Below are 13008 nucleotides of genomic sequence, written 5' to 3'. Positions count from 1 at the left end.
ACTTCCTGGAGACGGTTGCTACAACAGTTGTCGTTAGCCTCCTCTTGTCTTGGTTGTGTTCGTAGTTTGACGGCTAACATTAACGTTAGCTGACTGTTAAAACTGCGGCGTGTGACAGTTTCTGAAAATGGCTTTTGTTTCACACAGCCAAAGAGATCCAAACGGAAGTTACACCTTCTCGAGCCGCCCCAGACCTGTTGAGACCCGCTCCAAGTACAGAGAGCCCCCGTCTGAACAGTACGTGTCTTATGCTTTAGCAAAGCGCTAACGTTGCGCTAAGATTAGCTAAACTAAGACAGACCTAGCTGCCGTAGCTGATACACATCATAACACTTAGCAGGAAATGTTAGCACGAAGTTGAGTATGTATGAGTTGAGTATATGTCAACAAAGATAAGCCAATTTTCACATTCTGTTTTATTTATGTTTTACACAGCATCCCAACTGTGTTGACATCAGGGTTGAAATAATGTAAAACTCTGAACTCTGCTGTACTTTTACTTGTAATTTGAGCACTTTTACCCCGCAGTATCACAACCTTTACTTAACAGTAAATATTCTCAATACTTCCTCGAACACTGAAAGAAAATGGATGAAAAAAAATAAATGGCAGTTAAAATGCCACCTTATTAAACTGTCAAAGACCAGCACAACGCGGATCAGCCTTTCACCTCTGAGGCTAACAAGTGTTAAGCTCAGCGGCTAATGTGCTGCCTGAATGACTGCACTGTTTTTCCTTGACAATGTAGGACACACAGTAATTATGGAAACATTATGTACGATCGGCGTGTTGTAAGAGGAAACACTTACGCCCAGCACATCATACCAACTGTAAGTATGAAACATAACATCACGATGCTTGATCCCTGCAATGTCTGCCTTTCTTTCAGTCACTTCATCTTTAAAATATGTCTTGTCATCCACCTTTGACAGGTGACTCAGCCAGACCCCGCCGAAATACACAGACAGCAGGAGGTCAGGAGGAGAGCTATTGCTCGAAAACGAGCCAGGGAGCAGTTCAGACCCACGACTCCCAAGGCCCTGCAGGGCAGAAAGCACATTGATGTCCAAACAGGTCAGGAATTTATCTGTAGTTTATTCAGTTCATCATGAATTTGTTGCATGTGTTGTTGGGAAAACAAAGCAGGTTTTTCCTTTATTTTCAGAACTTTATCTCGAAGAATTGAGTGATGTTATAGATGCTACAGATATTGAGTGCCAGACTGATGCTTTCTTGGACAAACCTGCAACACCGCTCTTCATACCTGCCAAGTCTGGCAAAGATGCTGAAACCCAAATTGAGGAGGGAGAGGTAGGTGATCCAAATGGGATGTCTGGACATGCTTTGTGCACTTAATAGCCTCAACATAGTTCTAATCAAAAAATTTAAACCTGCATCAAACATTATTTGAGGGGAGACTCCACCGATTTGACATATAAGATAAGATAAAACTTTATTGATCCCACACCGGGAAATTAAGTTGTTACAGACAGCACGACTAACAAGGAGACAGAGAAAAAAAAAAACAAGCAATAAAAAGGGATACGAAATAAAATCAACTATATATGGTCTTGAGAAAGGATGGCTCAGTTTCTCAATGGAAAAATTTTGAATTGAAAATACAATACAGTGTTTTTGTACTATTGCACGCTGGAAAAATATGTAACACGGTAGAAAAAAAATATAATATTGTCCAAGATGTTTGCACAGATTTAATGGGCATGAGCAGATGTTATCATAAATAATAGACTTGTGCAAAACATGCGTTTGAGACATTGTGGTGTTGTTTTGACAAGCTACTATTACTGCTGCTAACCTAGCAGGTCTGTGCTATTATTCCATCTCTTGTGAGTCCTGCAACTTTATAGAAATGCAATGCTAAATTGCTGGATTCCTCTTGCTGTCATCATGTAAGATGTTAAGGACAAAGAACATGTTCAGTGTTTGAAGGCTTGATAATGTTTTAAAATGCACTATGTAACACCGCTGACTGCTCGTATCCTCTGCAGTTGTTTGACTTTGACAGGGAGGTGCAGCCATTGTTGGAGGTCCTGGTGGGTAAGACAATAGAACAGTCCCTGGAGGAGGTGATGGAGGAGGAGGAGCTGGCCTGTCTCAGGGCCCAGCAGAGGGCCTTCGAAGAGATGCGGAATAACGAGCTGGCAGAGGTGCTTCGGCTTCAGGAGCAGGAGCGACGCCGCAGAGAGGAGAAAGTATGCAAATTATAGAAACAGCATTTAATCTGGTCATGATATCTCTGAAGGTATCTGCTCTTTTATTCCGTCTCTATCTGTGATGCTAAGTGCTCACTGCTGTGGTGCTCTGTATTTCCTCCAGACCGCTGGTGAGTGTGACAGTGTGTGCACCACACCTTAGCGTGTGTTTTGTTGTGGTCTCTTCTGTGTCTGTTCAGAAATGGATGACTATCACTGCCCTGACTAACTGCTCAGTTCTTGTAAATATTTCAAACAAACATGCCACTGTCCTTAAAAAGCATCTTAATCTGTGGTCTTAAGGATTTTTTCTCTGACTCATGATTATATCAAATCAACACACAAAAAGTTTGTGTTTGTTTAAAAAAATAAATAAATAAATAAAATAAATTCTTCTGAACTCAGGCCCGTAGAATCGCCCAGCAGAGGGAGGTGCTGCAGAAAGAAAGAGAGACAGCAGAGAAGATCGCTGCCCGGGCGTACACCCAGCAGTACTTGGCTGACCTCCTGCCAGCAGTGTTTACCTCGCTGAGGAGCCACGGCTACTTTTATGACCCCGTGGCGAAAGGTCAGCCCTTATTTGCTGCATTGCCCTCCGGCCTCAGCTCCCATTCAGAAGTTCTCCTTTCTGACACACGAGGGCATCACTGCACTCCATCACTGATCTGCATATGAGTGTTTAACCTTTTATCATGTTTGTGGTTCTGTTTTCCAGATATTGAGACTAATTTCTTCCCATGGCTGATGGCTGAGGTTAACAACAGCTTGGATAAGAGATACGTAGCAAGACAGCTGCTGGACAGTAAGAGAACGCATCAATCATTTGATTTCTGCTTCATGGTTGTTTATCATTTTTTCTAAGTTGATGGAGTTAAGTCAACATGTTCTAAACGCTGGTGATATCATCCCTGACAGTGTCACAGGGTCATCAGGTCATAGACATTGCTGGAGCGCCATCTAGTGGTTGTTTTTAAACATTACAAAGGTCATTAACTGAAACGTCTTCATCCCCTCTTTCAGATATCATCCTCGATGTCGCCCAGAAGAGACTGGAGGAGTTCAAAGAGCTGGAGACGCAGCCAGCTAAACCTGACGTATAGACTCAGTGGGGATGGTTCACAGAGAAGGTTAAGGGCATGAATGTATCCTCAAAAATATGTTTTTTTTACTCACTAAACTGCAATGTGTTGTCTCTTTGAGAACGTGATACAGGTGCATGTGTGTTACTTCTTTTACAAAGAACTTATAGACACCGATATGTCACAAAACATCGTTCATACCAGCGTAATAAAGATGATTCTGTGTTCACAAATCTTAAAAATCACTATTATGATTCTAATGATTAGTTGTGAATTTGTGAGATAGCTGAACATTCAAGTGCAGTTTTGTCCTTTTGGATGTTGACTTTAGCAGCTTCCTCAGGTTTGAAGCACTTGGTTTCATTTAGTTGTTTAAAGAATTTTAAGGATCTACTTGGTACAAAGTCAGTCACGCCGCCTTTTTGATCATTTTGTTATCCTAAGATTGTTTCTGTATATCAGAGTTTTACTTCTGAATGGTTGAAGCATTATGAGATATTTCATTGAGTGTGAGGGGTTCGTTCATTCCTGACCTTGGAAAGCAGTTTGACAAAAAAATAAAATAAATAAAATAAATTCATTTAGAAGTGGATTTCGTGGCTGGTTTAGTCTTACACTGTAAAACCCACAGCAGTCCAGTCATAATATCAGATGTGGTCATGTTACCGGTCGTGAGCCATTCTTATTAAAAACAGAGTCACTTTTTATTTTCTTCTGCTAAATATTGAGCTCTAGTGAAGTTTCAATCTTTGAAAAACCAATAAAAATGCCATGAAAACACTTGGTTGGCATGCAGGGATTTGCTGTAAACCTACAATTTCCCAAATTATCAACCTCCCATTTCGCTGCCAATGAATGACCTGAACTTCCTGAACACAAAATATTAGCTGTTCCTTAATGTTTTCTGCGGCAGCATATCATTTAGCTTGTGATAACCAGTCAAAACAACCATTTTCTCTCTGTATTTGTCCATTTTCCACTTATCAGAGCAGAGTTCCTGCCTGTCAACAGGAGTTTGGAAACACCAACCGCGGCAAATCAGAAAAAAAGAAGTTTTACCTTATAAAGAATGAAGCAGGAAGGAAGTATGGGTCACAGAGCAGGTGAACAACAGGTTTAAAGGAACTGCAAATATTTAGAGGACCATTCAAAGTGCCTACCTCTGACTTTATTTGCATCTGGCCTGCTGCTGCAAACAGTTCATTCAGGCAAATTAAAGAAGGTTTTGCATTGATTGCTCAGGCTGACTCTGCTAAATTTATCTCCTTACCTAAACAAAAACGTGGTGTTTGTTTAGTCTCAAAGTTCAGTGTAAATCCAAAGTCCACAGAACCACCTGATGTGTCCAAGACATTTTTCACATACTTTATCCTCATAAACTTGAGGCTATGAGGAAGTGATGGCAGAGGTGACAGTGGCCATGATGGTGAAGGGTAAAGCCAAAGTGCTATAAAGTCGTGGGCAGGGCTGTCGCATCACTCTTCGGTTTCGTATTATGGTGAGAAGTGAGTCAAACCTCCGATATATACGGCTCTATTTTAATCCCGTCGTGTGATTGGTCGGCTCGCCTATGACACCTCCCCTCTCACATGGCTGCGCTTCCTGGGTTCGCCGCGGGGCGGATGACGCGCCCTTCCCCTGTTTCTGCCGTGATGCATCGGCGCTCAGCACAGGTGACACACAGGTGACACGCAGGTGACAGATGAGCTTTAAATCTATTTGTCACAGACCGTATCAGCAGCCATTGCTCAAATAATTGAAATCTCATTAATGTGGTTATCTCAGCTAAACTGACTTACACAGATAAAAGTCTTCTTTTTTTAGAACAAATTATCTTCAGCAGCAAACAAAAGTGAGTGATGTAAAACACTGAGCAGGATCTGTCAATTAAATTTAAAGGTGTTCACAGTCATATGGAATAGAATAAATACATTATACCGCCCTCAACACCTCTGTACTAATGTTACTGTTATGCACTGTGTGTTTGTCACGTCAAGTCTACCATTTCTGGTCTATTATGATCATATATAAAAATAAGTGTACGATTCAAACAAAAAAAATGTTTTATAGACCTCAACCGATCTTCTAACGGTGATGCAAGAGTTTCAGTTTCCATGCCATCCACCATCATTGTCTCACTGTGGCTCCACATTCAAAACTACCTTTCTGTACGAAGGGGAATCCCACCTCCAGCTAAAATGCCCCTCAACCTGTGAATGATGAATGAAACTGTGATTTGCTTGGAAGGCCCCTCGGAGTCCCCTCACGGTCCCCGGACCCTGTGTTGTGAAGCAGCGCCGCCGCAGCTCACAGCAGGAACAGGATCGGCCGCGCGACGCGGTGGGATGGATGAGCGCCATATTGCGCCTGGATGAACAGAGGGAGGGGAAATCTGCGGCTGCGAGCTCCGGACCGCTGAACAATCCTCACCTCACTTCTCCAAACCTCATCAGCTCCGGTAAGCCTCTGAGTAAGTGGACGACCTGCCTGCTGTGCTGACTGACGCCTGCGGTGCAGCGAGCGCCAAACCCCCTACTTTCCGCACTTTTTCCGCGCACTTTCTGCCGCTCTGCACAAAGGAGGCAAATCTCGCAACAGGTGTCAGCGGGATTACAGTGAGGATGTGGCTGCAGCGCAGAGGAAGCAGCAGCACAAAAGGCATCATTTTACATTATTATAAGAGCTCACCTTTAACCACGTTCAGCAGTTTCACGGTTTGTTTCAGTTTGAGGAGGTGGAATTTCTCGTTTGCTGGGCTTCACTGGTTCCCCTGTCGCCGTGGGTGTGTACCCACTTCACTCATAGCATAGCATAGACGCAGCCCTCCCGTGGAAATATACTCTGAAATTCATCGCTTTGTCACATTTTCCGACTCTCTAACCGCTGCATTATCTTATGTTTGACTGGGTTAGTGCTTCTGACCATTGATCTCTAGTGTGATGCATCATTGTTTCTCTGCCTCGTAAGGCGACTTTATGAAGCGATACAGCAGTATTGGTCTAAATGGCTGCCATTGATCTGAATTGGAGTGTGAGTTTGGTAGCAAATGAAATCGCCAAAATAAAATGCTGAAACAGGGCAGGGTGGGGACTACAACTTTGTCACTGCTAGTGGGTGAGGCACATTGAGTACCATATTTAACCTGCCTGCTCTATGTATGATTCAACGGTGTCAAGGCAGAAAAGACATGAAGATGCAGAATAGAATTCCGGAGGTAAATTTCAAAATAAAATCATTTAAAGTAACAACTACAAAAGGGTTGGACTGGAATGAACACTATTCAAAGACCTCATGATACTTGATGGTTTTATAGAATCAGTTTTGCCTGATACGCACACAGTAGGTCTTTAATTATTGCAAAATTCAGAATTTCATCACGGTTAGTACTATCATCAAACTTTTTGTTGATTTATGTAGACCAATTATTATTGTAAAAGGAGTATCCTCAAACACTTTACACTAATATGTTTAAAGACTTAATGAGTGTTCAGTTGATCAGAAATTTAAATATTCATTTGTTGCAGGACATCAATTCAAAGTAAAAAGGCCAAAACTCAAATCTCAAATGTTCGAATTTGCTGCTTTCCTGTTTTACTTTAGTGTAACTGTTACATTTTGGGATTTTGTGCTTTTGTGAAGAAATGTAAAGATGTTGCTTTGGGCTCTGAGAAATTGCGATGGTCCCTTTTCATCATTGGTGGACAGTTCATAATTAATATTATTAACTGAAAAGATAATTGAGAGATTAATCTGTACTTACAATTGTTTCAGGCCTGTAGTTACAGTAATTGGTTTGTACGGTTGAGTTATCAATTATTTAAAGGTGTAAAGTGTATGATTAAAAAAAATTATAGAAATAAGGTGTCCAAGTTTACATATACATTTGAAAATGCTCATGTTAAGGGTAAAATGCAGTGCTGTGTTCAAGATTGTAAAATGTTAGAAATACAAAAGCTCGCCGTGCTCTTATTTTGAAGTTCAGCTCGCCTTAACTTCCTGCGCTGTGCTTGCTAGCTGCAGTGAGCTTGTCGTCGTCGCGGTGATTCATCCTGATGACTGTCGCCTGCAGGAGTGTCGAGCTGCCCTCAACCGGGTTTAAGTAACGCCGAAGTGGCTGAAACTCGTTTCTCCTCTTTCTCTCTTTCCAGGAAGGCACAGTGAGAGGTACAGCCACACGGAGTCTTCGTATCTTCTTTGGAAAGACTTTTTTTTATTTAATCTAACGGCTCCTCGCGCACAGCAAGGAAAAGAACAGAAAAATGCCGAAAGCGGTGAGTAACCCGTCGGTTTATTGACATTTTCAGTCACTGTTTGTTGTGTCTCTGCTTTACAGGTTGCCAGCCTTCACTCAAACATGACAGGTTACGTTAATGGAGGACTAAGCTTCCTAAATTCAGTGTGTTTTTCATCTTTTTTTCGACAGTAATCTCGCTAATTTTTAATTAACAGCACTCAGATTTAGGTGAAGTGTTGAATGTGCGGTACAGTGAATGTTAGCATACTGACACTGATGCTAACGCTAGCACTTTATAAGAATATTATATTTACTTTTTTTGACTCTATTAATCAAATTTGATTTGTTTAGGTCTGAGACGTGATAGTTAATGTTTGGCTGTAAATGATGTGACTTTTTTGTTGTTAATTTGGAGAAAAAAAAAAAAAAAATCTTAAAATCACTTCATGGGAGTGACAGATTGCCAGATGCTAATCAGAGTTTCCTCACCCTCCAAGCTGACTGATCACTGAAACAGCTGACATTTCCATTTAATGGCATGTGTTGAACATGTTGAAATCCGACTGAATGAATCAGAAACACAATATGGGGATTTACACTAAGCAGGAATACATTTATGGACTGGATCACAATCACGACAGTACTGGTTTTCGCTGCACTGTATATGTAATTATGTCATAGGGCCTTAAAACACCAGTAGGGTCTGTGTTAAAGGGGAGTGCCATTCAAATCACATGCTCTTGTCCATGTCCTGGGGGTGTCCCATAAGTTTCAATGGGTGTGCACAGTCGCAGAATCTTTGAACTCACTCTCTGTAATGTTGTACACTTGTGCAGCATCGTAAACAATGGGGGGTGGAAAATGTCCTTGTTTATGTCCTCAGAAGTTTGTGATGAATACAAGCTTCTGTCCTCGGCTTTTGAAGTCTGATTTCCAGGCTGAAATTTGGGGGTTGCTCCCCTCTTAATGTTGGGTTCCCGTAGTCATTTTGGAGTCTTGGTAAAAAATGCGAAATGGTGACTTGCAGTATTTACAGTATCAGTGACTTTTGATCAGCAGAAAAGCCAAACAAAAGGCAAAAAAAGAGGCATTATTTGATGAAGCTGTCCTAAATATTTGAACAGGTTTTTGCCTTCAATTTGTCTTCGCTGGCTTTGCCCCACCCCAGCTATTACATATTGTACAGTCGCACATGGCGCATGTCCCTCCCTCTGTGCACTGTTTGGAAATTTCTAGTATAATGAGCCTCTGTGTGTTTTACAGTTTTAAGAAAAATGGAAAATTGGTAGGCATGCATGTGAGTAAAACACCTTTCCTTTGAATAAAACGTTCTGTTCTTTATGTAAAAAGTAGAATAGAAAGTCCAGAGATGCCTGAAACACACAGTTACTAGATTGTAATGAATAAGATGTAAAATAGGCTCAAAAGTGGGAAGATTTTGGTAAAAAAAAAAAAAAAAAAGAAGGACAAACTGACACAGAAATTGCTGCAGAAACACTGCTCAGATCAGCACAGAGACAGGTTGACGTTGAACAGAGCGGCACATTGTGATGAGGGTGACTAAAGGCGGTGTCATAAAGTGTGTTGTCGGTTTGTTTAGAGCAGCCTCATGGTTGTCATGAGCATCGCGTCGGAAATGACATCACGCCTGTCTGATAGCAGAAGGCAGCTGCCACAAAACGGCCTTTTTGGAGGATGATGTCAGAGTGTTTCCTTTTCCATGTTATCTAGAAAAGAAGGCAAACGTTGATTTTAATTTTATCCTCTGATTTACCGACTGTTTAACACGTGGCCTCATGACTGACCCGGCATCTGCAACACAGCAGGAAAAATATAAAGGACACTAAGTCTGTTTTAATGAAGTTTTCCCTTTGATGCTGGTTCCTCCAGAGAGCTTCGTGCTCTCAAATTAATCCTGCAAATGCTGAATTTAACTTTTAGCATTGGTCAGATGTGTAAATAAGGGTTTATATTTTGAGTTCCCTGAAAAGTGTGTAATTAGATTACTGGTTTGAAGAGCGTCAGAAATATATTACAAGTGGGGGAGGCAGGGGTGGGTGAGGTGAAAGGAACACCCAAAGCTGCAGTTAAAAAGAAGCCTTATGTTACAGACAAGCACAGTAAAGATTATTTTCATTATTGATGCATCTGCAGATTATTTTCTTGAATTTTGAATCTGCTGACTTTTCTTCAATCCGTTAATCGTTTAGTCTGTTCGGTGTTAAAAAATACCGTGGTGCCTTCAGTTTACTTTTTTGTCCAACCAACTATCCAAAACCCAAAGATGTTGAAAATTCTCACATCAAAGACGCCGAAACCAGACTAATTATTTGGCATTTTTGCTTGAAAAACTAGTAAAATAGTTGCCAGTTCACTTTCTGCTGATCGACTTATTGTCCAGCTCTTGTTTGATTCCCTACACATTAGCATAGCCTCATGTTAAAGCTTGATATATGTGTTGGAGTACTCATTCAATACATGAATTCAAGTTTTACCGTGTAAACTAGTTGTACTCAGCTTGTTTCTCTGCAGAAATTACCCAGAATTCCCTCAGCAGTCTCAGTTTGCTTGCACTGACAGTGGTAATGTTCAGTGTTGATGGCACCTGAGGCCAGACACCTTTTTGTTAACTGAGCAATAAATAATGCCAAAAAAGCAAAAAAGAGAACTTGCACAACGTACAAGAGTAATGTGGATAAACACCTCAAAATGAGTATACTGTATCTGCAAAGCGGATGATGTGACCCCAGGTCTGGCCCCTCTTTCTCCTGGCCTCTTTCTTCACTGTTGTTATCGACTACAGATCAAAAATGGCCTCCTTAAAACAAAATCATCATGACACGTTTAAAGGCCGTCTGACATCATATGAGGTTGAGCATTCATGAAAACCTTACTTAGAGTTATGGACACGTTTAGAAATGAATTCATGAATTCTATTCATAAAGTAAGTCTGGTCCCTGAAAAGCAAAGATCAAAGCGGATGCTAACTGGCACAGAAACCTACAGACAGCCTGAATTATTTCAGCTCAGATACTTGGCATCACGTCAAACATTCCAGCATCGTGTGTTTGGAAAGGAGAAACTCATTTTTTCTTTGCAGAGGACAGAGACGCCCAGCGGCGGATCGTTGGACCAGATTTGAGGAGCAGTCAAGGCTCCTGTATTGGTTCTTGTGTGACTCATGTTTCATTTATCTGAATGAGACATTGTCAGAAGTAAACGATAGTCCTCCTCGGCTCTCCCAGAATCCTGTTTCCTCCTCAGCGCCGTGACACAAACCGTGCAAGGCGTGGCCACGATCTACATGGATGGGTGTTTCCTTTTCATGTCCAGTGCCATTGTTAGTGTTTGTTCCTTTAAATAATTGATATCTCAATCATGTGAGGAACACCCCAGAGGCCTGATTCACAAATCCAGAAACGTTTACTGGTCCTTCAAGTCTCATTTTTCAGTTACGTTTATTACACTCTCTAAAACCTCAGTATCTGCTTTCTCCACTCAAATAGTGCCGGTCGTTTATGGCCGCATTACTCTCAGCCCATTTCAGTGGAATCCCCATGGTGACTCCCATTGCAAAGGACTCTTGTAAAGCCACGCAAACAGTGCCGAGGGTTAAATATTGAATGGTCCTGACTGAAGAATGCAGCGCAGCCCATTCACAGTTTAACCACTGAGGTGATGACCACCTCATTTCTTTAACTTGACCACGAGCAGCTCCTTGACCTCGCCATTGAAGGAAGGATATCCAGTCCATGATTGTGTCACACAGGGACCGGTGGTGTGTCGTTATACTTTAGGGGTTGGGGCGAGGAAATATTTGGCATTCTTGAGGAATGGCTTGATTGATTGATTTTCTGAATAGCAGCCTTTTCTGCCAAGTGACTGATTGTTGAATCTATCAATCACCTGAACTCCGGCTATAAATTCTTCTGTAGTTGCCCTGTGGATTATTATCTCAGGGCAGCAGGTGTTGGATATATTAGAGTGATTGCCAGAGGTTGCTGGTCTTTGCTTCTCTTGTTTTTTCTTTCTTGTGTCTTTGTCACTTTTTCCTCATATTTGTTCATTCATATTTGGGACCTTTATGATTATGGAAAAAAAGGGTTAACATGATAAAGTTTATGTGGAATACTGTGATCTGGTCTTTCGATAACGTGCTCACATCTGGTCTGAGAATATGCAGCTGGAGTCAGAAGACTGTTAGCTTAGCTTTAGCATAAAGGCTGGAACCGGGGGAAGCAGCCTAGCTCTGTCTGAAATTAGCTCGCACTTCCAAAGATCACTAATTAACACATGATATAAAATCCCATGTAAGACAACAAATTGTCATCTTTTTGTACAGATCGAGCAACTGAGATATAACCAGTGAGTGTTAGAGGTGTAAGTAGGTAGTTGTTGTTGTTGTTACCTTTTACCAGAGCCAGCTAGCTTTTTCCAGTCTATATGCTAAGCTAATTGGTAGCTGGCTGTAGCTGTGGTGTCAATGACTCCTGCCGAGAAAGTGAATGACATTAAAATGTCAAACGATTCCTTTAAATGTTTATTTTCAACAAATCTGATGACTGAAACAAAAAGTATTAGCCGGTCATACTTCATCAGATCTCAGATTTCAGATCTCAGTGCTGTGATCAACCTTTTCCACTACATGGCTGCGTAACCATACGGCTCGTGTTACTTGTTGTTATTGTTTCTTGGTTACCAACATTTTGCACCTTCCACCAAGTGTGAAAATTTGTACATGCTCTGTGTCATTATGGCAGGATTTGGGAACCAGTGCTCCTGCAGCCGTGTGACCGAGTCAGTTATTACGTTTATGACTCGTGATGCAGGCCTTTATATGGTTAATGTGAACGCCTGTACTTTCCTCTGACTGAAGTTGCTCATTGTGGAACTCTGGGTCTTTGCCCGGTATATTTTTAGCATATGTGTCATGTTTTCTTTACCGCTCTGAATGGTCTCAGTTTATTGTGAGTTACCGTTGGAGGACTTACTTGGAGATCAGATATCACTCACTCAGTGGTTTCTGTTGGCTCGTCTGCTCCACACGCATTCAGATATTCCGTTCTCTGCTGGTTTGGGCGTTTTTCTAGGTGCCTCATCTGTAACTGCTGTGGAAGCATCTCATATCGTCCAGAACTGTTACTACCGAATCATACAATCACTTTTAAACAAGGGAAGTCTCAAAATATCCCTTTGTTAGAGCAGTTTCTGATCACCTCTGCTGCAGTTTTTTTTGTGCTTGTTTTTGGGAGTCTGGCTGCAGTAGAGGGTAGATGATGATAGCGAGGGGCTGCTGGGGCACTGCAGCTGAAAGGGGAGCTTTGTTTTGCTGTGCAGAGTAAATGCAGGGTTTCTCCTCCTTCCCCTGCTTTTTAGCTGCGACTTGAAGCTGGTCGAAGTTGCCCTGTTGGACGGTTGACTCCGAAAGTTTCAAATTGTTTGCACATGTGGCATTATGGGACAGAGCTACAGGCTCCTCTCA

General features: G+C 41.7%; 2 protein-coding genes across 2 annotated transcripts in view; both read left to right on the top strand.

The window, feature by feature from the left end:
* The first annotated feature begins 22 nt into the window (after positions 1-22).
* Positions 23-3522, top strand: rsph3 (radial spoke head 3). Its single transcript, XM_076756644.1, has 8 exons — positions 23-237; positions 749-830; positions 933-1074; positions 1166-1311; positions 2010-2213; positions 2619-2781; positions 2929-3015; positions 3234-3522. Exons 1-8 carry the CDS (start codon positions 128-130, stop codon positions 3311-3313), a joined length of 1014 nt encoding a protein of 337 aa, XP_076612759.1. The 5' UTR covers positions 23-127; the 3' UTR covers positions 3314-3522.
* Positions 3523-5606: 2084 nt separating this feature from the next.
* The window catches only part of ezrb (ezrin b), a 30540-nt gene continuing 23138 nt past the window's right edge, over positions 5607-13008 (top strand). The window contains exons 1-2 of the mRNA XM_076756333.1: positions 5607-5750; positions 7441-7563. Coding sequence (XP_076612448.1) covers positions 7552-7563 — 12 coding nt within the window. The 5' untranslated portion in view covers positions 5607-5750; positions 7441-7551. The remainder of the gene's footprint in view (positions 5751-7440; positions 7564-13008) is intronic.

Source organism: Chaetodon auriga, chromosome 18, assembly GCF_051107435.1.
Source record: "Chaetodon auriga isolate fChaAug3 chromosome 18, fChaAug3.hap1, whole genome shotgun sequence".
In the NCBI taxonomy this organism is placed as follows: Eukaryota; Metazoa; Chordata; class Actinopteri; order Chaetodontiformes; family Chaetodontidae; genus Chaetodon; species Chaetodon auriga.
Note: the sequence above shows the minus strand (reverse complement) of the source record. Positions and strands in the feature narration are given on the sequence as shown.

Bases quoted from the DNA above. Each gene is read 5' to 3' on its own strand.
- rsph3 (XM_076756644.1), top strand. From the start codon at position 128: ATGGCTTTTGTTTCACACAGCCAAAGAGATCCAAACGGAAGTTACACC. The intron at 1,075-1,165 runs GTCAGGAATTTA...CTTTATTTTCAG, and splicing joins GCACATTGATGTCCAAACAG to AACTTTATCTCGAAGAATTG. The intron at 2,214-2,618 runs GTATGCAAATTA...TTCTGAACTCAG, and splicing joins GACGCCGCAGAGAGGAGAAA to GCCCGTAGAATCGCCCAGCA.